Here is a 27,126-nt window from a genome sequence, read left to right as displayed (position 1 = left end):
CTAGCCAATGGACTGAATTAACACCAAAGAGCTTGACGCCTATAAACGCACCTAAACGCTTGCAAAAGTGTTAGACATTTTTACAAGAGTCAGGTATTTTTTCTGCCAAAACGCTGCAGCCAAGAGGAGCAGCATTTTAAAACATCCTGTGTGCGTGAGGCCTTAGAGTATACAGAACCAAGTATCATTTTGTGTTGCTAAGTAATGTGTTTTTCAAACCACACTGAATCCGCACAGCCAGTGCACCAGATATATGTGAACAGGCACAACAGGAAGCCATGTTTTTTCACATAAATAATAAAAAGTGCAGCGCTAAAAATTATAATAAACCAAATAATACTCCAAATAATAGTTCATATTATGTAGATAATAAAAGATTAAGATATGATATTCATAAAGTGACAGTTCGTGGTAAAGTGCTGAGCAAGGACATTACTTCAAACTTCAGTGATGTGCCAAAGTGTAGTAAAAATACGCACTCACCAGATGCGTATTGTAAATACGCATGTAAACAATATAGCCAGAGGTCCCTTTTAAGGATGGAATGGATGAGATAAGCCGAGTACGGATTCTCCTCCCTCTGGGTGATATACAGCCCTGCGGATGTCTCCTGGGTGAGCACAAGTTGGATCCAGCCAGAGGTCTCCTTAATGGATGGATGGGTGTTTCACAGCCAATTGTAATGGAAAACTTAAAGGAGACCTCTGGTTATATTGTTTACATGCGTATTTAAAATACGCATCTGGTGAGTGCGTATTTTTACTACACCTTTGGCAAATCACTGAAGTTTGGAGTAATTATCAGTCCTTGCTCAGCACTTTACCATTGTCTGTCACTTTATGAATATCATATCTTAATCTTATTATCTACATAATATGAACTATTATTTGGAGTATTATTTTGTTTAATATAATTTTTTGTTCTGCACTTTTTATTATTTATCTATGGAGGTTTTATCTGGTTACCTTTGTGTGCATTAGAGACTATTTTTAAGCGCTCACTGATCTCTTTCTATTTTATGTTTTTTCACATCATGTGGATTGGATGTGGTTCAAACTGCATCCAATCCGCATATATTATTATTATTATTATTATACAGTATTTATATAGCGCCAAAGGGTTTGCTCAGCGCTGCACAATAGCAAGGGGGACAGAACATGAGACAAGACAGTAACAAAACAAAACAAAACACGAGGGGTTCGAGGGCCCTGCTCTTTCGAGCTTACAATCTAGGATGTATATGTAAACCAGCACTAAAATAAAATAGCTAAATAAAGGGAGTGTTTGGGAACTAATGTTGTCTATTTTTTCATGAAATTAAGAACCCGAGGCACTAAACAGGAATATATATTAATTTCAGCAGATACACCATTGCAGAAACTAGACTGTTGCTGTGACAGTTCAAGGAGCAGGTTTGAGAAATTTGACTTTTTCCAGCAATTATTATTGATTCTGCACTGCCATCTAGTGGCTGTATATGTTACCAACACTTCTACATGAGCAAAAGGTTTTAGGAAAAGCACTTTTTTGGCAATAAAGTGAGCCTGTAATGAAGCTCCTAATTATACCAACATCAATCTGTGCATAATCCAAGGCCTGATAAATTATTTGAACAGCACAGGAAATGTATTTTCTGAACAAACAGAATGGTGTAATACATTTTTGACACTGGCAGCTTGAAAATTCTTTTGAATTTGTTCAGACATGATCATTCTCATTATTTGTCCAGTATAATTAGCAAATTTAACTATGCAACAACCTAATTCACCTTTTTCAAAGATTAACAAAACAGTTTCTAGTAGGCATGCAGTGAGTACCATGGGGTACACTCTGTGTATGTGCTAACAGGTGCCTTTGAGAAAGCCAACTGGGGTGCAACACGTCAGCGGGCAGCGACCTCATCACGCTGGGCAAAGCTTAGATGCCATTTTGGAAAGTCGAGTATGCTAATAGCCTGTGACATGTTTCTATGAGCTTTTTAACATGTGAGTGGAATTGTAACTTTCTTAGGGAAATAAACTATAAGTCTGCACTATTGGATGTTTCTTTGCTTCTTTTTAATACATCTATTCCTGGGAGATCGGTAATGACCAGGAGAATGCTGAAGAAGACTGTGGTCTCTAATATAAAAGCAAAATTGACCCTCCTTTTTCAGTGGGGTCCATGATATAAGGTCATAGAAAGTAATATTGTTGTACTGACAAGAATTAATATATCGGTTGAAGATTGCACGAAGATTGCTTGGTGTATGAGACTCTCACATTGGACTATACATTTTGTGGGGTTTTTTTATGCTTTAAGAGCTATACTGTGTGTGTGTGTATATATATATATATATATATATATATATATATATAATATAGGTGAAACTCAAAAAATTTGAATATCGTGCAAAAGTTCATTTATTTCAGTAGTGCAACTTAAAAGGTGAAACTAATATATGAGATAGACTCATTACATGCAAAGCAAGATAGTTCAAGCCATGATTTATCATAATTGTGATGATTATGGTTTACAGCTCATGAAAACCCCAAATCCACAATCTCAGAAAATGAGAATATTGTGAAAAGGTGCAATAATCTCGGCTCAAAGTGTCCCACTCTAATCAGCTAATTAAGCCATAACACCTGCAAAGGGTTCCTGAGCCTTTAAATGGTCTCTCAGTCTGGTTCAGTAGGAATCACAATCATTGGAAAGACTGCTGACCTGGCAATTGTGCAGAAAACCATCACTGACACCCTCCATAAGGAGGGAAAGCCTCAAAGGGTAATTGCAAAAGAAGTTGGATGTTCCCAAAGTGCTGTATCAAAGCACATTAATAGAAAGTTATGTGGAAGGGAAAAGTGTGGAAGAAAAAGGTGCACAAGCAGCAGGGATGACCGCAGCCTGGAGAGGATTGTCAGGAAAAGGCCATTCAAAAGTGTTGGGAACTTTTACAAGGAGTGGACTGAGGCTGGAGTCAGTGCATCAAGAGCCACCACACACAGACGGATCCTGGACATGGGCTTCAAATGTCGTATGCCTCTTGTCAAGCCGCTCCTGAACAACAAACAATGTCAGAATTGTCTTACCTGGGCTAAAGAAAAACAGACCTGGTCTGTTGCTCAGTGGTCCAAAGTCCTCTTTTCTGATGAGAGCAACTTTTGCATCTTATTTGGAAACCAAGGACCCAGAGTATGGAGGAAGAATGGAGATGCACACACTGCAAGATGCTTGAAGTCCAGTGTGAAGTTTCCACAGTCTGTGTTGATTTGGGGAGCCATGTCATCTGCTGGTGTTGGTCCACTGTGCTTCATTAAGTCCAGGGTCAACGCAGCCGTCTACCAGGAGATTTTGGAGCACTTCATGCTTCCTTCTGCAGATGAGCTTTATGGGGATGCTGACTTCATTTTCCAGCAGGACTTGGCACCTGCCCACACTGCCAAAAGCACCAAAACCTGGTTCCATGACCGTGGGATTACTGTGCTTGATTGGCCAGCAAACTCGCCTAACCTGAACCCCATAGAGAATCTATGGGGCATTACCAAGAGAAAGATAAGAGACATGAGACCAAACAATGCAGAAGAGCTGAAGGCCACTATTGAAGCATCCTGGTCTTCCATAACACCTCAGCAGTGCCACAGGCTGATAGCTTCCATGCCAGGCCGCGTTGAAGCAGTAATTGCTGCAAAAGGGGCCCAAACCAAGTACTGAGTACATATGCATGTTTATACTTTTCAGAGGTCCGATATTGTTCTATGTACAATCCTTGTTTTATTGATTGCATGTAATATTCTAATTTTCTGAGATTGTGGATTTGGGGTTTTCATGAGCTGTAAGCCATAATCATCACAATTATGACAAATCATGGCTTGAACTATCTTGCTTTGCATGTAATGAGTCTATCTCATATATTAGTTTCACCTTTTAACTTGCATTACTGAAATAAATGAACTTTTGCACGATATTCTAATTTTTCGAGTTTCACCTGTATATATATACACACACACACACTGCTCAAAAAACACATCAGATCTCAATGGGGAAAAATCTCCTGCTGGATACCTATACTGATATGGACTGGGTAATGTGTTAGGAAAGTAAAGATGCCCCATCGTTTGATGGAAATGAAAATTATCAACCTACAGAGGACTGAATTCAAAGACACCCCAAAAATCAAAGTGAAAAAATTATGCAGCAGGCTCGTCCATTTTGATGAAATGTCATTGCAACAACTCAAAATGGTCCTCAGTAGTTTGTATGGCCCCCACGTGCTTGTATGCATGCTTGACAACATTGGGGATTCTCTTAATGAGATGACAGATGGTGTTCTTGGGTATTTCCTCCCAGATCTGGACCAGGGCATCACTGAGCTCCCAGACAGTCTGAGGTGTAACCTGGTGGCGTCGGACAGACCGAAACATGATATCCCAGAGGTATTCTATTGGATTTAGGTCCGGCGAGCGTGGGGACTATACAGTGGTATCAATTCCTTCATCCTCCAGGAACTGCCTGCATACTCTCGCTACATGAGGCCAGGCATTGTCGTGCACCAGAAGGAACCCAGGACCCACTGCACCAGCGTAGGGTCTGACAATGGGTCCAAGGGTTTCATCCCAATACCTAATGGCAGTCAGGATGCCATTGTCTAGCCTACAGAGGTCTCTGCATCCCTCCATGGATATGCCTCCTCAGACCAGGGGCGGACTGACCATTTGGAAACTCGGGCACTGCCCGAGGGCCCGGGGTCAGTAGGGGGCCCCATGAGATGCCCATGGTACCTTTTTTCATAGGCTTTTTTGAGTTTGGGCAAGGACACAGGGGACCCATGATCCCCTATTGCCTGGGGACCCCACGAGTTGTCAGTCCGCCCCTGCCCCAGGCCATCACTGACCCACCACCAAAACAGTAATGCTGAACAATGTTACAGGCAGCATAATGTTCTCCATGTCTTCTCCAGACCCTTTCATGTCTGTCACATGTGCTCAGGGTGAACTTGCTCTCATCTGTGAAAAGCACAGGGTTCCAGTGGCGGACCTGCCAATTCTGGCGTTCAATGGCAAATGCCAATTGTGCTCTATGGTGCCGGGCAGTGAGCACAGGGCCCACTAGAGGACATCGGGCCCTCAGGCCACCCTCATGAAGTCTGTTTCTGATTGTTTGTGCAGAGACATTCACACCAGTGGCCTGCTGGAGGTAATTTTGTAGGGCTCTGGCAGTGCTCATCCTGTTCCTCCTTGCACAAAAGAGCAGATACCGGTCCTGCTGGTGGGTTAAGGACCTTCTACAGCCCTGCCCAGCTCTCCTAGAGTAACTGCCTGTCTCCTGGAATCTCCTCCATGCTCTTGAGACTGTGCTGGGAGACACAGCAAACCTTCTGGCAATGGCACATATTGATGTGCCATCCTGGAGGAGTTGGACTGCTTGTGCAACCTCTGTAGGGTCCAGGTATTGCCTCATGCTACCAGTAGTGACACTGACCCTAGCCAAATGCAAAACTAGTGAAAAATAGTCAGAAAAGATGAGTAGGGAAAAAAATGTCAGTGGCCTCCACCTGTAAAACCATTCCTGTTTTGGGGGTTGTCTCATTGTTGCCCATCTAATTTCATTAACACCAAAGGAGCTGAAACTGATTAACAACCCCCTCTGCTACTTAACTGACCAGATCAATATCCCAGGAGTTTAATTGACTTGATGCTATACTCTGATTAAAAAAGTGTTCCTTTAATTTTTGCAGTATATACAGTATGTGTGTGTATATATAAATCTTTTTTTTTGCACATTCACAAAAGGATACTGAATACTGGGGGGATCTGTTTATCTCATTATGATAAAAGGGTTACGGTATGAGGTTATATGATATTTGATTTGTGATGTCATATTGGATGAGCCTCACCGGTATTTGATTTTGATTCATTAGCAACAGTGGAGTGATTGCACAGTTTGGTGGCAGCTGCTTTCCTGATTCAATTTGATTTAATTTGACTTATTTACTAATAATAATTATTTATTTACTAATAGCGTGGGGGGGGGGGTTCTATTTTTATTATGTGCCAACATTGCAGTGCACATTTCAAGATGTAATCATCAAATTATTTAATAGGTAAAAATCCCTTCTGAAACCTAAACTTCTGAAAAAGAACACTTCAGCAAACTGATACAAATGTATTAATTATCATGTTGTGCAACCTATGAAAACAACAAGACTTGCCTTGTGACTGTAAAGGGTAACTTTACCTTTTCACAAAAAAATTAAAAGGTGAACAACCAGGGACGGACTCACCATTTGGAAACTCGGGCACTGCCAGAGGACCCGGGGTGAGTAGGGGCCCCATGAGATGCCCCTTTTTCATAGGCTTTTTTGAGTTTGGGCAAAGACACAGGGGCCCCATGATCCCCTATTGCCCGGGGGCCCCATGAGTTGTCAGTCCGCCCTTGTGAACAACAAATATCCTGGCCACCCCTCTGGACCCCACAGCACAAAGTGGCTGTGATGTCCCCTGCTGCTGGTGTAGAGGTTTGTACACTGTACACATAATGCACAGCCCTAGAGTGAGTATCCACATAATACCTGCAATGGTAAGTGCTCATTGGTCAGTGCAGCTCTGTGACCATACTGACCAATAAGAAGTGCATTGGAAGCATCTTCTTACAGCAAAGTGACCCAGAAGAAAGAAGGGCTTCTAATTGGTCAGCATGGCCACGTGGTCACACAGACCGCTAAGCACTTGTCATTGTTAACATTATCAAGGATAAACGCTCCGTGGCTGTGTAATGTGGTGTATGGACTGCTACACTGGCAGCACGGGGCATCACAGCCGCTATGTGCAGTGGGGTCCTGGTGGCCAGGACTTGGATTTGGCTCACCTATTCAATTTTCTTGTTCTCAATGCATGAACAATGCTGACTGGCAAAATGATGCATTCCCAACTAACCCTCCTAAATTGGACAGGTTACACTAGTGTAGCTGGCATTCTGGATAACGGTAATTGCAAGAAAATCTGTCAATGCTAATCTTGAAGAAGTGGCTAAATGCACCATGAACCACATCCTTAGTGTACATGTTATTCCTAATGTAAACTTTATCCCAAAGGGGGCGCCTTTCTTTCAGATGAAGAAATATATTACTCCAGCCCACTGACATCACAGCAATAACAATGGTATAATAGGTAACTGATCAGCAATGTACAGTATATAACAATATTGCAATGTCTGATGAATTACAATGGGATCTCTCCCAAGACCCACTTAAAGAGATTATAAAGCCTAAAAATGTTTTACCTTATTGCATTCAACACACACAGACATACATATCTAAGACTTCATTCGATCTAGCACTATGCACATCTGCAGCTCTCCTGTCCCCTCACTTCCTGTTCTCTCGGGCTTTGCTGAGGCAATCTGTCAATCAAAGCCAGTGACAAGGGAGCGAGACCAAGTCCCAAAGTCTATGTCAATAGATGCAGACAGCAAGGCTCGAGAGCGAGCCTGCACAAGTGCCTCCATAGAAAGTGGCTTTCTGTGGGGGCACTTGGTGGAGGGGAGGAACATCAGCAGGGGGGGTCCAAGAAGGGAAGGTTTGGAGTCACTCTGTGCAACTCTATTGCACAGAGCAGAAAAGTAGAAACTTGCTTGTTATTTTTAAAAACATGAGCATTTGCAATCAGGGCCGGTGCTAGACTATTTTACACCCTAGGCAAGACCCCCTCCCCCAAGGAGAAAAAAAACTTCACCTGTAGTTTTACTTCACCCTCCTAGTACATATCCTCTTTTCCCTCAAATTTTCCACTCTAGCACAAATCCTCTCCCCCAAATCCTCCCTCCTAGCATAAACCCCCAAATCCCGCCTTCTAGCACAGATCCCCCTAAATCCCTCCTCCTAGCAAAACAAATTATCCTTCCCAGCACAAATCCTTCCTTCCCACTCCTCCCCCTCCTAGCACAATTCCCCCTCCCCAATCACCCCTCCTAACACAAATTCCCCCCAATCCACCTATCCCAGCGCAAATTCCCCCCAATCCCCTCTTCCAACATGAATTACCCATTCATTTTAGAACTAGGCCCAACTGACCCCCCCCCCCCAAACCTCCCTCCTACTCCTAGCACATTTCCCCTCATTCCTTCTCCTAAGAAAATATCTCCCAACCTCCCCATTATCCCCATTACCCTCCCCAGCACAAATAGCCCCCATCCCCCCTCCTGCACAAATGATTGTTACTCTCCCCCCATGCTCCTTTCATTGTGCAGTTTCCCCTGCCTGTAAGCTCCACCCCCACTTACAGGCGGGAAACCAGATAGAGGTGCAGGTTATGCTGTGCTTTCTCTCCTGCCATTGGATCCATCATCCATACAGCAGATAACACAGGATCACTGTTGCATTGGGCTGTGCACAGTTTGATTACCCTACCCCCTATCTCCTCCAATGGCCGCTCATCTCTTGGCAGCAGGGAGCCAGTGACTGAATCAAACACTGGACATGTAAGAGTGATCCTGTGTCATCTGCTTTATGGAGGATCGCTCTACTGACAGGAGAGAAGATCACAGCCCGCACTTCTCGGCTCACTCCTGTCATTTCTCCTTTGCAGGCTTCACTGCTCCAGGCTGCTTTCCCCTTGTCCTAGCCATGATTGCGGGGCTGGGGGAGGGCACTCAGTGGCCAGGCACAGCATCCATGGAAAGACCAGTCTGGGGGGGAACCAACTGAAATCTGGGAGAGGTGTGGCCCGCCCCAGCACCCCCCAGGATCGGGCCATGACAGAGAATAGGAAAACCAGTGGTCATGGCTGCCTAATTTTGCCTCGTAGTAGCACCGGCCTTGTTTGCTATGATCTTAAATACTAAACCCAAATCTAGCCCAAATCTTAGCTTTCTGCAGAAGGGGAGGTTTTGAACTTCTGCCAAGTTTTCATTGTATCCTTATTGAGGAGAGGGATATCCTTTTGATAATAATTTCCCTTCATGATTAATAAAGTATTCCGAATCTGAATCAATAAACAGATGCTAGGGACAGACATAGCAGCAAAAGCACATTTATTTAGTAAAGTGGGGATGGAGTAAAACATGTCAGGTTTTTATTGCACTCTGCTTTTCCTATCTCTGTGCCATTTTGAACCTCTCTATTCCATTTCTTCTCATGCTCTTTTCCTGGTGTCACTGGGACAGGATATATAGGGAACTCTCCCAACCTAATTTATGGATCTCAATATATGTCCTTTATAAAAAAAGTGTCTAAAAACAGAGCTTCCTCCTAGTTTATGGTTGATAAGAAAGATTGGAATTAATTATTTTTTATAAAATTTGATTTTTTTTTTTTAATGAATCTTACCTGTTAGGAGTCTCAATTCATAATCTGTCTCCTTAGCATCTTCAGTTTTTTCAAATGAAAGTTTTTCACCGTCTGCTAATTGGTAAACAAAATCAGTGTTCCTTGTTGTCGGGACAGTCCCCTCTGCAACTTTAGATGTATTTAAAAGTGTATGACTGTCATTCAGTGAAGGTGGTAATGTTCCATGATCATGTGAGGGCATGAGAACATCTTTTGTAGTAGCTTTTTTCACTACTTGGGGGGAAGATGAAGGGATATGGTCCAGAGGATGGCCAGAGGTAGAAGTTGTTACTGGAAAGAGAGATGCATCCATTACAGTAGCAGATGTCGGAGTTTGGCTATCAGAAAATAAGTTAGAATGAAAATTCCAATGTGACCAGCTTGAGGTAGGATGGCTTGTTGTATCCTTAATAGTATCTGAAGTAGGAACTGGTTGACCGGGAAATGAAGGTGAGACAGAAATACCAGAAGGAGTAGAAGACATGTGAACATAATCTTTAGAATGAACAGAGATCTTTTCTTCACCAGTTGGCAGAGGATGGATTTGTATATATGGCACAGTATTTGAATTTAGTTGATGCTGTAGAGCAGACACTGATTCTGAGTGAGAGACATGATCTGAGGGCACAGAACTAGAGAAAGGAGAAGACGGCACTGTAGTAACCAGGATTCTTCTCGTAAGCAGCTTTTGTGATAAGGACAGACGGCCAAATGTTGGAGATTTAGTGGCACTTAGTATCTTCAGTGGAACGTTGACTTGTCCAGGATCTTGTGGAGAATATTGTAGTTGCTTAGAGTTGAGGGGTTCTGAGACTTCTGTAAAATACACAAATACAACAAATGTGGAAATCTAGAGGAAGACTTTCTTTGAAGTCTGGTAAGTATAGTAAACATACCATTCTGACAATCCTGAGACTTCTGCTCACAAGGAGTACAGGAATCTTCACTCTCTTCACATTGCACATCTCCTGCCTATGGAAAGAAGATGGGACAACTGAAGCCACGTTCTCCTGAGGCAAAAAGTAATGAACATACTCTGTATTGCAAATATACTATATCTTTGCTCGCCTCATTTTTGGGATCATATAAATTGTACAGTTTCACAATATACACAGATATTTTATATTACCCATTTTATCCTTATTGTGGTGACTTAGAGATCCTGTCATCGGATTATTTATTTTAACATATTTTATAAAACTTCCCCTGTGTAGACATCCAATAGCTCAGAGACTGCTGCTGGAGGCCACCGTCTTGGATGCAAATGTCAGCAGCCCCAGCAGACTCAAATGACCCTCTATACTCCTCCTCTGGCAGCTACATAAAAAGCTTATGTAGGGAGGTGAGGGTAGGGGTGCAGGAGCTGGGCAAATAAATAGGAACTCCCAGAAGAAAAGAAGGCTGTGACAGGCAAGGGGGTAGGGGACTGTGCTAGGGAAATGACTCCTCCTGGAGTAGTCAAATGTTCTACCAAATTCAAGACACAATAAAAATGTGAATAATCAATGCTTATAGAAAGGAAGCACACTGCAAGTAAACATTTTAAATACTTTATTCTCTGTTTACCTGCAATCTTGGTGTTTGCACAAGTTGACAACAGAGTCTCTTTAATTTGGGGCTGAATTTACAGGTTAATATACAATGTGGAGCACAACAAAGCTGCTGACCTCATCAGCATTTAAATACTTCATAGGTCCTATCTATATTGTAATTTTAATCTCGCAAATAGCGTACCTATTCAATCCGAGTCTGCTGACCATTTGAGCAAGGAATTTATAGGAAATGTGTGGTTTAGAATGGAGCTGTCAGGGCTCCGGGTATGACCAGAGGTGTGTGAACTGACACAGGGAAACGCAGGCTCAAGTATGGTGTAACAATATAATTTATTAAAGGTTATACACAAATATAAACGTACAATATAACAAAACCAAACCTCCAACTGATAACGGAATGAACACAGACAAGAGCAGTCAGGGCTGGTGAGATGAAGTGGTCAGGCAGGCCGGGTCAGGAACCATCGGGCAGACAAGACACAAAGGAGCAGGCAGAAGAGTGGTCAGGAATAGCTGAGGTCAGGACAGGCGGAGTTCGTTCAGAGTCAGGATCAAAGCAGAAACAGGATCAGGCAGGAAGTAGACAGGATGCAGGTACAGGGGCTCATGGGAAACATACACCAAGGCACTGACTGCAGGCCTGGCCACTCCTTAAATACACCTCCTGCAATCAGCCTCAGGTGATGACTTGATTGCAGGAGTGAGCTTCTGGCTGCTGAGAGCACCTGCTGGCCAGCCCTGGTACTGCAGCCCACATGGCAGGTGAGTCCCACCACCAGTGGTGAGTCCATTCCTGACAGGAGCATTGTGACATGCAGTGCTGGAACCTAGGTCTAATTTTTATTTTACACACTGAAGGATCCCAGTCACGGCACCACCTGCCTGGAGTTTGCATGTTCTCCCTGTGTCTGCGTGGGTTTCCTCCAGGTACTCCAGTTTCTTCCAACGGTCCAAAGACATGCTGGTAGGTTAACTGGATCCTGTCTAAATTAGCCCTAGTTTGTTTATGTATGAATGTAAGTTAGGGACCTTAGATTGTACGCCCCTTGAGAGTTAGGGACTGATGTGAATGTATTATTATTATACAGGACTTATATAGCGCCGACAGTTTGCTCAGCGCTTTACATTAGGAGGGAGACAGTACAGTAACAATACAGTTCAATACAAGAGGGATTAGAGGGCCCTGCTCCTTGAAGTTTACAATCTAGGAGGGAGGGGATAGTGGTAGAAGAGGTAATTAGCTGTGGGGGATGGAGTGGTAGGAAGAGTAGAGGATTCCAATATTAGCTGTGGTTGGGGTAGGCTTCCCTGAAGAGATGGGTTTTCAGAGTGCGCCTAAAAGTGAGCAGAGTAGGAGATAGCCTGATATATTGGGGTAGGGAGTTCAAGAGGATGGGTGAAACCCTTGAGAAATCCTGGAGATGAGCATGGGAGGAGGAGACAAGGGAGCTAGAGAGTAGGAGGTCTTGTGAGGAGTGGAGAGTACGGTTTGGGTGGTATTTAGAGACAAGGTCGGTGATGTAGTTAGGGGCAGAGTTATGAACGGCTTTTTACATCAGTGTTTTGAATTTTATCCGTTGGGCAATTGGAAGCCAGTGGAGGGATTGGCAGAGAGGGATGGCAGATACAGAGCATTTAGTAAGGTGAATGAGTCTGGCAGCAGCATTCATGATGGACTGGAGTGGGGATAGCCTGCGATGAGGTAGGCTGAGGAGGGAGTTACAGTAGTCAAGGCGAGATATAATAAGGGAGTGAATGAGTTCCATAGTGGTGTTCGAGGTTAGGAACAGAATGTACAATATATATGTAAAGTGCTGCGTAAATTGATGGCGCTATATAAGTACCTGTAATAAAATAAAATAAATAAATAGAATAGACATCATTTCTATTTAGGCAAAGAAAGAAAAAGGAAACCACTTACATAACAATGGCACACAACACATGGGTCAGACTTCAAGATATATGACCCTCCATTCTCCAACACATGTCCTTCAAAGGCACATTCTGGTATAGAGTGATGTAAAATAAAATTAAAATTCATTTTAAAGGTAATATTAGATGACATTTTATCTGTGAAGGTTCTGATTTATTCAGATCACAATATAAAGTAGCTAGTAATATTCACATTCACCACATTTGTCTGAACTTCTTCTGTAATGTTGAAGAATAATTTTCCCTAATGTTGAAAAGAATGTTTCGTTCCTCATCTCAGCTCTAATTAGAACTCATGAAGCTAGTTGGATGCTGTTTGATTAGTGTCAAAACATCTTTCAACATTACAGAACAAATCCATTTTAACGTGACTAACTACTTGCTATTGATAGCATCTAACATAACAGTGTACGTTATGCAATGGAACACAATTCACATTACCTGAAAATTTTTAAAAATGAAACTGCTGCAAAATAGGAAAGAAAATGACAATGGTTGAAAATGGTACCTTCACAAGTAGCACAACATTCTCCAGGAAAAATATATGGATGAGAGCAGGTAGCGGAGCAGGAGATGGCTTCACATTGCACTTCTCCATCCTGGTAACATACATGACAAGTTAATTTAATATTCTATAGTACAGTTTGCTCTTTACAACTGCATCCCAACACATGAAACAAAATTCTTTGTGCTTCTCATGCTCTACAGTACTTTCGTAAAAAAATACTTGAATCCTGCTTCTCATGCTCTATAGCAGGGCTCTATAAATGTTCTAAACAAAGGGCCAGTTTACTGTCCTTCAGACTCTAGGGGGGACAGACTGTGGCCATTGGGAGGAGAAAAGGTCCCAACGTCAGTGGGAATAAACCTTTACCCTTCATTGGTGTCAGTGTGAGGAGTGGTGACCCATTGTTGGTGTCATTGGGAGAATTGTGTCCCATCTTTGGTGTCATTGTGATGAATTGTGCCCCATAATTGGTGTCAGTGAATTGTTACATTGGTCCAGCTTTGCCAATTGTAAGTATACAGTACACATTCTATACCTGGCTGATCCCAGTGTAATCAGATAAGCCAAAGCTACTACAGTGATCCTTGCTATCTTCTGGGTCCCAACTGCCCTACTGCATAGTGAAAACGGGGTTGTTCCTCAGTATAGGTGCCATTCAGAGAATCTCTTAGATTTTTTTTTCAATGAATGCAAGGCATTCTCTAACTGAAGGAGGTAAAGAACATGATGTCACTGCCCCACATCTCTACCTCATCAAATCAGAAAACGTTTTGCATTCATTGAGGAAAACGCAAGGTTTTCTCTGATTAGTGTCAAGGACATGAAGATAGCAAGAATTACTGTAGTAGCTATGACTACTACACCGATTCTTGACTTCCATAGGGATCAGCCAGGTATAAAATACTGTTTGCACATGTACATTGGTCCATGCTGGTCCAATGTAACTATGCAAAAATATCCATATCTGGGATTCAGTTTAAACAGTAACTCTTATACTCTACATACACAATAAAAGGTTTTTAATGGACATAAAGGTCTTATCTGACTTGTTCTTCATAGATGACCTTATGCTGGAAGCTAAGAAACATCCTTATATTCTGATCCCTGTGCTGATGTGCTGAAGCTTTTTAAAAATGTAAGAGTTGCCTCTGGTGATCTGCATGCATGCTATGGAAGTGTATAGGACTGCTTTTTGAAGTGACTAATTCATTCAGAACATACCAGGAACAGAAGTAGCGTACAGAAACTGAAAGCCCTGAGCTCGTGGTACCGCTGCACCTTTTCTGCAGTTTTCTGGAAATATATAACTTAGAAAAGACAATAATGGGGTAAGTGTGATCTAAGCTTTATACTCCCCTCCCACTGTCCTTTCTAGTAGAAAATACAGAACATAAGCTGGTAATTATTGTGAGATAAATGTATTAAATAATATACAGTATATGGTTGACCTGAAGAGGATCTTTTTTGTTTCTGAGTCACTGTTTTTTACTACAACATTTTGTACTGTAAAACATTGTAAAGAATACCCAAACATTGATGTTTCTCTTGGGTTCTGTACTAAGTAAAATGTAACCATATTCACTAAACTCTGGGGAAAATTCCTTTGTAAAGTACAACTTCTCTTACAAAGTGAACAACCTATTTGGCTTTGGTAAATGCACCCCAAATAAGTGCATGCAACCATTAAGTGTTGAAGTCAGATTAGATAATGGACAAGACCCAAATGTAATGCTTGTAGGTTTCCTATTCTTCCAGCTTTCCCTTTATTAAAGCTTACCTGGCAGGTGCACTGAGTGCAGGGCTCGCTTTCCAGTGAAAACGTCTGATGGTTTAACACTTTCCTCCCTTCATAAGTGCAGTCTGCAGTGACACAAACATTAGTATATGAAGATGTTCACAACTAAGAGAAAGACCTGTCAAGTTCTTACCTCGGCACATAGGACAACACTCTCCCTCATCATGGAAGGGGTAGGTGCAGTTGAGTGCACATTCAATGGGAGAGCAGGCCACTGTGCCCATCTGCAAAGAATAAAAATACTATCTATGAAAAATTCTAGGATCATACAGACTTCAATGGGTTACAGGCCAAGATACTGTCATTGGTCAAACAGGTGTTTTTCAAATTAGTTCCTAGAAACATATACAGCATTACTGTAGCTGAAAATCATTAGTAAGTATGGCTCCTTACTACCCTGTAAAGGAAATCTGTATTGAGAAACAAGATGACTGCCACTCCCTAACTCTTCATTTCAAAATTCTTGTTGCTTGGCTATCATGCTGAAACAGTAGCTTCAATATTATGATCCAGTGACTTGGTACACCAATTTCTGAGATTAGTGGCCACATACTTACTTGCGAGCCAGTGACCCAAAGTATCTAATCCAGAGACAGCAAGGAAACTGGTAGTCAACAATACCAGCCTTCATATGTCTGTTCGTATAATTTACCTTTAACAGTTAAGTTTACTTTTTACAAAAAAATATAAAATAAATGCACATTTTTTGCAGGTTAAAAAATTTGCATTTATTTCTTTATACAGGAGCCTACAAAGTATTGCATCCACGATCAGCAGATCACAGGTGCAATTTCAGGCTCATGCACATTCTCTCTCCAACTAACGGACTATGAGCATGCTGATCAGCATGCTGGTGGCCCATTAATACTACAAGTCAGTCTGCCGCAGTGTAAGATGGGACTTGTAGTTTTTTCATTTGCAAATTCTTGTAAAAGAATGATGTGGCTGTACGGGCAGAGCCATTTTCAGAACATGACAGTGGGTGCTGGGAGAGGATCCCCCGCCCGCTGTCACCAAGAAGGGGGGATTGGGGGTGTGAGGGGATGTAGCTGAACATGTTAGACCCCAAATACAGGGGTAACATGTAACATGTTCAGAAAGTGGAATTTCTCCTTTAATATAACTTTGTTCCTACATGCCATAGTTGAATTCAATTTGTTGAGCAGATTTTGGCACAGTTGGCAGTAATTTAACATGCTGCAAGTAGTCACCAAAGATTTAATCACTTGACTTTTTTGATTTTGGCTGCTAGTATGGGCATGATAGTATACAATATATAGACATTAAGGCCAGGATTCGGATTGGATTTACAATATGTGGCTATGTCAAGGTTAGGGGTAAACAAGAAATTAATATACTTTCAAGTGTATAAATGAGTTTTGCAGGTCTTAGAAGTGTTTTCTGCTCAAAATAAAATTGTTTCATGCCTAGGGGGTAATAATTAAAAATCAATGCCAAACTGGATCAGTGCAATATGACAGTCAAATGATGACTTATTTTGTTTCCTTTGCCTATCTTTTTTAAAGTATTTTGGTCATCATTTGACCGTCACATTACACTGATCTAGTTTGGCATTGATTTTTAATTATTGCCCCTTGCGGTCTTTTTTCTCTGATCCATTTTTTGTTTTTTATTTTAAAAATTCTTGTCCCCTTGTGGTCTTTTTCCTTTCTCCGGTTTTTGACTCCTCCCACTGCTCCTTCTAATTGTTTTTTGCTGATCTGACAGCCTATTTATTTCCCTCTGCCCAAGGGGAGGGCCTGCTTGATAAAGGAGGCGAAGACTCTGAAACACGTTGCGGCCCACCCACCTGTCACTCACAGCACCTGTCAGTAACCCCGGCCATCCGTCGGGAACTCACGGAGAGATGACGCAGACTTCCATCTCCAGTGGGTCTTTCTTCATGGCTTGCAGCGATTGTCAGCTTCACTACCCTGGGGAGAGCTGTCTCTGCACACTGCACTGACCCAGGATGCTGAGTCTCTTTGAATGCAAAATGCAAAATGCAAGTGCTCTTTGAATAAAGTTCTAGTGTTTTTACTCACGCTGACCTAGCGCCCTGCTGTGTTCCTTTTTCACCCAGTGCTATCAGAATACACTAATTAGTGGCTGCAGTTGTTGATCACTAACCCTAGGTTCACACCTATGCATTTTCTGCAGCATTTTGCGGTTCTGCATTACAGTCCATTTAACATGATTTCCTTTGGGACATGTTCTCACCTGTGCGTATTCACCTGGGGTGTTTTTTGGAAAGGGTCAGGGACTTTTTTGAATGCAAAAAGTTGTGTTTTTTTTCTATAGACTTCAATGAAAACGTAGCAGAAAAGCATGTATTGCATTTTTGCTGCGTTTTATCCAGCGTTTTTGATGAGTTTTGAACCTAGCCTTAAGGATTTTCAGCATGGCCTTTCGATATTCATCCAGTCCCTGCTAAACCAACTGAATTTCAATCAGTGAATGGCCAGATTAAATTGAGCCTACTCTTACACAAATATTGCTGAATTCTGTTAGCCTAGGGTTTCATGAAAAATTAAATCTTTTTTTCCAATAAAAGATTTAACTACTAGATGGGCATCATCTCTTTAATATATATTGATGTTAGAGTGCTGAAAGTTACTGCCAGTAGTAAATGCTATTACTGACTCATATAGCCCTGCAGATTTGGGAAATGCAGCAGCCAATCCAAGAAAATTGCTCTCCCAAACATTCCTTACCAGACAGATGCAGGTGAGACATGGATCTGAAGTGGATGGAAAGCTCTCATTATTTCTGTATGTTCTTCGCCCATACGAGCAACCTTCAAGATATCAGGAATCAATTATAACACAGTACTGAAAGTGCCCTAAGCACACTTTCAAGGTAGACAGCAACAAGAAGATAACTACCTAAAGTAGGGAGTGGTGTGACATATGGGGACCTTCTACAAGAGATGGTCAGAGACTGGGGGACAAGCTACAAGAGATGGTCAGAGACTGGGGGACAAGCTACAAGAGATGGTCAGAGACTGGGGGACAAGCTACAAGAGATGGTCAGAGACTGGGGGACAAGCTACAATAGATGGTCAGAGACTGGGGGACAAGCTACAATAGATGGTCAGAGACTGGGGGACAAGCTACAATAGATGGTCAGAGACTGGGGGACAAGCTACAAGAGATGGTCAGAGATTGGGGGACAAGCTACAAGAGATGGTCAGAGACTGGGGGACAAGCTACAAGAGATGGTCAGAGACTGGGGGACAAGCTACAAGAGATGGTCAGAGACTGGGGGACAAGCTACAAGAGATGGTCAGAGACTGGGGGACAAGCTACAAGAGATGGTCAGAGACTGGGGGACAAGCTACAAGAGATGGTCAGAGACTGGGGGACAAGCTACAAGAGATGGGCAGAGACTGGGGGACATGCTATAAGAGATGGTCAGATTGGTCTCTCATCTGTATTCTACCTCCAGAACACACATCACTCCCCAATATCCATACCAGCAGTGAGGTACTGTACCTCTTTAGTATACAGAGCTCTCTAGCCAGGTTTACACCTACAATACTGCATTTTATGTGAATTAACCCACCAGTGGCAAGTCTCCATTGTATGTGCTTATTCCTCTGAATGATCAGCAGGAGAAGAAGCATTTACCCCTCAGTTCCCTATCTTATAAGAGTTAACCTCTCACTCTCAGTGACCTGTCTGCAGACAGTATATATAATGTGACCTGCCTTCCTATGTGTGCTTTAACCATTTATTACCTGTCAACAGAATAAAGGTATTAAACTCTTAGTACCCAGCCCCAGACCTCCAGCTCAGGCTTAGCAGTACCCAACTCAGAGTCAGCACCCACCCATTCCTCTTTGTATAGAGTCTTCACTGCTGTTCAGTCCCCACTCCCCAAGCAACTGAGGCAAGTATATTAACTTTTCAGCATGCACTACCCAGGTTAACACCTGGGTCCATGATGGTCCAACTCACTCATTTCAGTCTGTCCAGCTGGCCACTGCTGCCTGCAGACAGGGGTCAGTCTGTCAGTCACACAAGGCCCTGCTCCAAGTCTGGCACCAGCCACTCGGCTACTGGGTGTTTTAGTGGCTCGTGTGATGTGGAGGGAAATGTGCCATAATGTCACCACGCTCGCCTTGAAACCATACCCTCTGTCAGACCCTCCCGCCCCCCCCGGTGACATCAGCCAAACACACTCAGATCATGGTCTTTGGTTGCTCGGGAACTGCGCATGCAACCTGAGCCATCGCCCTTTTCACTGGCACCTGTTATGGGTATTTACGGGCAGGAAGTGCCTGGTTTTTACTGATTGTCTGTTGGCAACACTGCTGGAAGGAACAGGCTTTTCTATTCTATGGCTGCTTTCTAAAGAAAATGAACTTAGGGGGCCAGAGGAAGGTCATTATTTCTGAGTGTAGCCACCATGCCATAAGCAGGAGTGTCTCATTAAATTAAGTCAACGTAACTGCAGTTACCTGCTGAGCAGTCAGGGCAGCATTGTCCAGGCACAACGATGGGATGGGGACAAGTCTCCACGCAGTCTGTTTTCTTACACACAATGGTGCTGTCTGCCTAAATAAAACAATATAAGATATAGTTATCAAATATTGTGAGCTTTAACAAAACTTGTAATAGGTTAATGATAACTGTGTGACTACTACAGGACAGTAAGTGTTGGGAGTAAGACGATAATATAGGCCTGAAAAGTGCAGGTACTGTATGCTAGTAGCAAGGGAAAGCACACATAATTATTTAAAATGCACAATCACATTATTAACACATTTAATATGAATAAAAACTATAATGGTTTGGGGTCAATTGAATGTTTAGTAAAGAAGAATTCTAGGTAAGGAGGATTTTACATTTTGTTTTCACGTTTGATTAGTATAGCTTGGACCTATATAACAATGCAATTACCATACCTGTAGGATCACCCTAGAAGCTGAGAATCACTGTAGTACACACAGCTGCTCCAGTGATCACCATTAGCTTTTCGGTAATGTGTCAAGCAGCTGCCCTGCTGCATCCAATCAGAGAATGTTTTGCATCCATTGGCAAAATGCAAACCATTCACTTAAATAAAAGTGTTAAGATTTCTTTTTTTTAAATTAACAAAATGAAAAGTAAATGAACAGTAGAGAAATACAAATCAAAGTATTATTTGGTGTGACCACCCTTTGCCTCCAAAACAGCATCATATCTTCTAGGTATACTTGCACACAGTTTTTGAAAACATTCGGCAGGTAGGTTGATCCAAACATCTTGGAGGACTAACCATGATCTTCTGTGGTTGTAGGCTGCCTCAAATCTTTCTGTCTCTTCATGTAATCCCAAATAGACTCGAAGATGTTAAGATCAGGGTTCTGTGGGGGCCAGATCATCACTTCCAGGACTCCTTGTTCTTCTTTATGCTGAAGTTAGTTCTTAATAACATTAGCTGTATGTTTGGGGTCATTGTCCTGCTGCAGAATAAATTTGCATTCAATTACAGCCCTCCCTGATGGTGTGGCGTGAAGGATAGGTATCTGCCTGTATTTTTTCAGCATTGAGGACACCATTGATCCTGACCAAATCTCCAACTCCATTTGCAGAAATGCAGCCCCAAACTTGCAAGGAACCTCCGCCATACTTCCCTGTTGCCTGCAGACACTCATTATTGTACCACTCTCCATCCCTTCGGTTAACAAACTGCCTTTTGCTACAGCCAAATATTTCAGCTTTTGACTCATCAGTCCAGAGCACCTGCTGCCATTTTTGTGCGCCCTAGGTCCTACGTTTTCATGCATAGTTGATTGTCTTGGCCTTGTTTCCATGTTGGAGGTATGGCTTTTTGGTCATCATTCTTCCATGCCGACCACTTCTGGTCAGACTTCTCCAGGCAGTAGATAGTTGTACCTGGGCCCCACTATTTTCTGCCTGTTCTGTGCTGATGGCACTGCTGGACATTTTACGACATCGAAGGGAAGTAAGCATGATATGTCTTTCATCTGCTACATTAAGTTTCCTTGGCTGACCACCGCATCTACGGTCCTCAACATTGCTAGTGTCTTTGTGTCTTCAAAAGAGCTTGAACAGAACATCTTGAAACCCCAGTCTGCTTTGAAATCTTTGTCTGGCAGAGACCCTGCTGATGCAGCAGAACTACCTTGTGTCTTTTTGCTGTGCTCAGTCTTACCATGGTGTATGACCTGTGACATAAAACGTTCTTCCACAACCTCACCTTGGTAGCAGAGTTTGGCTGTTCCTCACCTAGTTTTAAGCCTCCTACACAGCTGTTTCTGTTTCCACTAATGAATGCGTTTCAGCCTACATATGAAATTGATGATCATTAGCATCTGCTTGGTATAAATGGTTAATCGTACAACTGACTATAATCCTACAAAATCCATGATCCAACAACCTCAGACCAATTTCCCTGCTGCCACTCATGTCCAAGCTCCTTGAGCGCTTGGTCTACGATCGCCTAAGCGCCCACCTAACTGACAACAACCTCCTTGACCCACTACAGTCCGGCTTCCGTCCCCTACACTCCACCGAAACTGCCCTCCTCAAAATCACCAACGATCTACTAACCGCCAAAGCCAAAGGCGACTACTCTGTCCTCCTCCTCCTAGACCTCTCTGCGGCTTTTGACACAGTCGACCACCCCCTCCTCCTTAATAAACTACTCTCCCTTGGCATCAGAGACACCGCTCTCTCTTGGTTCTCGTCCTATCTATCCCAACGCTCCTTCAGCGTTTCCTACAACGGCGCCACCTCCTCTTCCCTCCCCCTCTCTGTTGGGGTCCCCCAGGGCTCTGTCCTTGGACCCCTTCTCTTCTCCATCTACACCTCCTCCCTTGGCAAACTCATACACTCCCACGGTGTAAGGGACCGCCTGACAGCACCTCTATCAGTCCCCCGGTAGAGCCTCCCCAGCGTGCGGAGTCTAAGCACTGGAGCACTTGTTCACCAGGGCCCCTGATGGTGTGGATGGACTTGGAGCGCTCCGGTACCAGGTCGCAACTACCAGGTATCTCCAACAGGGGTAGAGGAGTCTGACAGGGGCTCCAGGAAGCTAGGAGTCTGATGTAAGGGAGCCTAGTGATCCCTGCGGGGTGGATGGATGGATGAGCTAAATCAGAGTCATGCAGGCCGGGACGATAACTAGAGGATCGGTAAGGTACAAAACGGTAGGCAAAGGATAGTCGGGTCACACGCAGGGTCAATACCAGGAGGTCAGATCTAAACGGGAACATCCGGGAGCAGAGTCAGGCAAGCCAAGGGGTCAGGACGGGAGAAGGCAACAAGGTCAAAACAATCCAGATCAGAAGTTTTTTTTTTTTTTTTTTCCCCCCATCAGACTGAATCACAACTACTCAGCAGTAACTGTCAAAAACAAGAACTTAACTGAGCTGTGTTCCTTGCATCATCTAGGACAGTAAAAGGCAAATACAAAAGCTAAAAGACCCCAATTTCTCAGGGAGGCTCCCGCCTCCCCTCCCACCACCTCCTATACCTCCATAACGCATTCGCACCATCCTCTCCCATCCGCTTTCTTTCCACCACTAGCATAAAGTACAATTTAGCAAAACACCAGTCAACACAATCACTTTCCGACAGATCCAACTTCCCCTTTTGCAAAGCACACCGGGCCTCCCACATCACCTCTCTAAAAATAGCCGAAAACACATACGCCCGCCTTTGTACCACCTTCCCTCCTTCCACTAGTCCAAACACTCCAGCTTCAAAAGTAATATTCTGAACACCCACCACCTTATGCACAAATCCACCCAACCTCCTCCACACTTCCTTTGCAAAGCCACAATCCCAAAAAACGTGCCTGACATTCTCAACTCCCCCACAACCTTCTCTTGGACACCTCTCACTCCTCACCAAATCTCTCCCTTTCAGGAAATCCATTGTAAGTAAGACATTATGCAATGACATCCATACAACTTCCTTCTGTTTATTTGTCACCCCTACCATTCCCATATTCCTCCAGCAATCTTCCGTCTGTTTCGAGCCCAAGCCCCTGATGTTAGTTAATAGCTCTGCCCTCCTCAACCATCTCCAAAGACTCTCTTTCTTCCCCGCCTCCTGCCCCAACTCACCCAGAGAGTGGTCCCTAAAAAACTTCCCCATGCCAAGATAATATGCAGGGGACACTAGGGACATGGGCCGCGTAAGGTCCTTCTCACACCACCCCCATCTCAACAGAGGCCATCCTATCAAAAACCTCATTAAGGCAGCTACAGCACCACCCGTGTCAAAGGCCTTCCAATGCACCAACCACCACTGTATCTCCAGGAACCGGGCAATATTGGGAAAGTCATAACCTCCCAAAGACACAGCCTTCATCACCACCTCCCTAGCCACTCTCTCCATTTTGGACCCCCAAAAGAACTGGAATAACATCCGGGTCACAGTTTGACACATCCTCTTATTAAATGGAAAGATCACCCCAAAGTATAACACAGGGAGAACTACCGCTTTAACAACAAGAGTCTTTCCAGATAAGGACAGCCTCCTCATCTTCCACAGCCCCAGCTTCTTGACCACCTTCCCTATACTCCTCTCAGCATTCACCTGATTCATTAAATTCCTCTCAAAATGGACTCCCAGGACATCCAACTCCTCCACCTTCTCCAAACTACTCCGGGACACATCACAGGATCCGCTAAGAACACAAACCTTGCTCTTACTCCAATTAATCCTCAAACCAGACATTCCACCAAAAATTTTAAGCTGCAATTCAGCCCTTCCCAGATCTCTAGCGGACCCACACAAGAGCGTGATATCATCCATATAGCAGAGAGCCTTGGAGCATTCATTCCCACAGCCCGGTACAAACATCCCTTGAAAGACCTTGTCCTTCTGCAGGTGCCTCAGCAACGGCTCCATGACACAAATGAAGGCGATCGGCGACAGGGGGCACCCCTGGCGCACCCCGGACCTCACCTCCACCGCCCCCGTCAAAGTGCCATTTACCAGGATCCTACTCTGCACACCCTGGTACAGACCCTCCACCATAGCCACAAAACCTCCAGGCAAGCCCATCCGCCTCAATACAGCAAATAAATACCTGTGAGACACCCGATCGTACGCCTTCTCTAAATCTATGCCAGCCACCGCCAAAGGGGTGTTATTGCTCTGAGCGTAATATATCAGATCCCTCAAGAGGATCAGGTTATCAGAGATTCGCCTGCCAGGCACTGCACACACCTGCCATTTTCCAATTACTCCAGAAATAATACCACTCAGTCTATTGGCCAGAAGTTTTGCCAATATCTTATAATCACAGTTGAGCAAGGTGATTGGCCTCCAATTCTTAACCTCCCTTTGATCCCCTTTCTTGTATAACAATGTAATTATACCCTCCCTCATTGATCTGGACACCATCTTCCTCTCAAAACATATTTTCATCACTTCCACCACATACTTTCCCACCACTGGCCAGAATTTCACATAGAACTCTATGGGCAATCCATCCTCCCCTGGGGTCTTGTTCCTGCTCATACTCCTCACAACACCCTCCACTTCTACCTCCGTCACAGGATCCAACAGAGTTTCAGCTTCCTCATCACCCAGATTTCCTTCCACCACAGCACAGTAATTTTCAATCTCCTCCTCCTTACCACCTCCACTCCCATCATACAATCTATCATAGAACGCCTTGACCGCCTCCTCCATCCTTGCCCCATACACCTCCTCGCCTCCTTCCAGTACAGTCTGAAAAACCCTCTTTGGGCCAAAGGTCTTCTTAAAAAAGAATCTGGAGCATTGTTCGTCCTTTTCCATCACCTGGATCTTAGCCCGGAAGACAATCTCCCTGCCCCGCTTCTCCAGAAAAACCTTCCTCTCCTCCCGAACCTCCTTTATCTCCTTTTCCACCTCCACTCCCATCTTTTTACACTGCAGCAAAAAATGCAGCCTGTCTATCAAGTTCCGACTCTCCTCCCGCTTCTTCCGTGCCTTCTCACTCCCCAATTTCTTAAAAAAACCTCCAATCCGTCTCTTTGCCCAATCCCACCACTCCAAAGCATCCTCAAAAAACCGCTTCCTGAAGGTGAGTCCCTCAAAGAAGGACACAAAGGCTTCAAACACACCCTCCTCCTCCAAACAAGCCCAGTTCAACTTCCACAGCCCCCTTCCAAAACGCACCCCTGCTTCCAAATCAAAAGAAGCAGTAATCAGGCAGTGATCAGAAAACAGAGTAGGCTCCACACGGTACCCCTTAATCTTAACAAAATGTGAGACAAAAATAAAATCTATCCGGGACCTAACTGATCCCTTATCTGAAAAAAAGGTAGAGGAAGGCTTCCCCTTTTCCACCTCCATCCCCACATCTTTCAAATGAAAGTCCCCCACCATCTCATTTAGCACCTTAGAGGACACATCAATTCTCCCTCCCTCTCCACTCACCCCCTCTCTCTCCGCACTCGTCCTCACACAGTTAAGGTCTCCAACAAGCATTGTTGGGACTCTTCCAGGCAGCCACAATTTCACGGTATTCAGGAAATCACACCGCTCTCTCCTATCAGCCGGGGCGTAGCAGTTCAACACACGAAACCTCTTCCCCAGAAATTCCAACATCACCACCTGCAGTCTACCGGGCACCACCACCTCATGGGACACACACTGCACAGCAGCATTCTTAATTAGAACCCCCACACCTTCACTCCGTACCCCACACATAGGAGCCCAGAAGGATGCCCCCTGCTTCCACTCCGCTTCAAGACCTCTCCCCATTCCACATTCCTGCAGACAAATCACATCTGCCTTCACATTACTTAACTCCTCCAAGATCACCGCCCTCCTCTCCCTAGAAACGACACTCCTTACATTGATGGAGCTAATGGTCAGCGCCATCATAATGAAATAAATGAGCCCACAGACAGCCATCATACAGAATATTAATGGTCCATCTGTGACCCATCCATACTCAAACTCAAGCCACTCCCATGACTCTTCTGACGTCTCCTCGGCACAGGAGAGCTGGCAGACTCCGCCTCGGAATCCCCATCAAATGGTGTGGGAGTGCTGCTACCACCGCCCGCCTCCTGCACCTCCACCCGCGCTCTTTTACTGGCCGACAGAGCCTCTGCCCCCGGCACATACACCACCAGCCGCTGCCCACATTCCAGGCTAGCTTCGCTGTCAACGTCCTCAAATTCCTCCCCCTCGTCACTCGAGGACAGACCACCCATCAGCGCCTCCAACACTCCAGGACCGGAGGCACTGGTTAACATGAAGTCCTTCTCCCGCTGCAGATCCTCCTCTCCCGGCGGAGACAACAGTAGACGCCGCTCCTCCTCCTCTCCACCGAAGACTCTAGGCACGCCCCCTTCCACTCCGGTGCCGGCCTCCCCCACCTCGGGCACAGCGTTCCCGGAGCCGGCGTTCCCGCTCACCCCCGCACACCCGGTGGCTACACCGGAACCCCCGGCTCCGTTCACTTCCGCTGCAACCTCGGCGGGCGCAGTGTCATCAGCCGAAAAGACAGGGGGCTGGACAGGCGGATCCCTACCAACGGGTCCCGCACCATCCTTCACCTCCCATGCCTTCCTCCCCGGCCTCGACTGCCCTTTAGCTCCCACCTTCTCCTGTTGTCCAGTAAGTCTCTTCTCCACCGCAGCCCATCTCTTCGCTGCAAAGTATTCCTCACACTGTTTAGCCAAATGGCCTGTTTTTTTACAAATGTCACAGAGCTTCCTATCTCTGCACTCTCCCGAGGGATGACCCTCTTTCTTGCAAAATCTGCACTTAGGTCTCAGTTCACAGTCTCCACTTGTATGGCCATACACAAGACATTTCCTGCAGTAACTAGGCTGCCCTGGGTAAAAGAGAAAGCCCCTCTCACCTCCAATGGTAAAGACTGCAGGGGGCCTCCGCACCCCTCCTACACAGTCAGGATCCATTTTAAACCTTCCCATGAAACGATACTTTCCAGACCAAATCCCATATCTGTTCAGGACTCTGTCTCCCCCTCTCAACTCATCACAGTAGGTGTGCAAGAATGCCCACACCAGATGTAAGTCCGCAAAGGGGTTGTACATATGCACAGT

General features: G+C 44.4%; 1 protein-coding gene across 1 annotated transcript in view; it reads right to left on the bottom strand.

The window, feature by feature from the left end:
- Positions 1-27,126, bottom strand: part of VWCE (von Willebrand factor C and EGF domains) — a 132,039-nt gene that overhangs the window by 17,741 nt on the left and 87,172 nt on the right. Inside the window, exons 19-26 of the mRNA XM_089654996.1 lie at positions 19,555-19,651; positions 17,807-17,889; positions 15,226-15,316; positions 15,075-15,157; positions 13,298-13,388; positions 12,779-12,861; positions 10,201-10,276; positions 9,305-10,120 (exon numbers count right to left, since the gene is read on the bottom strand). Coding sequence (XP_089511122.1) covers positions 9,305-10,120; positions 10,201-10,276; positions 12,779-12,861; positions 13,298-13,388; positions 15,075-15,157; positions 15,226-15,316; positions 17,807-17,889; positions 19,555-19,651 — 1,420 coding nt within the window. The remainder of the gene's footprint in view (positions 1-9,304; positions 10,121-10,200; positions 10,277-12,778; positions 12,862-13,297; positions 13,389-15,074; positions 15,158-15,225; positions 15,317-17,806; positions 17,890-19,554; positions 19,652-27,126) is intronic.

The sequence above is a fragment of the Staurois parvus genome, unplaced genomic scaffold, assembly GCF_062004578.1.
Source record: "Staurois parvus isolate SC_StPar_1 unplaced genomic scaffold, SC_StPar_1.0 ptg000818l, whole genome shotgun sequence".
Lineage (NCBI taxonomy): Eukaryota > Metazoa > Chordata > Amphibia > Anura > Ranidae > Staurois > Staurois parvus.
Note: the sequence above shows the minus strand (reverse complement) of the source record. Positions and strands in the feature narration are given on the sequence as shown.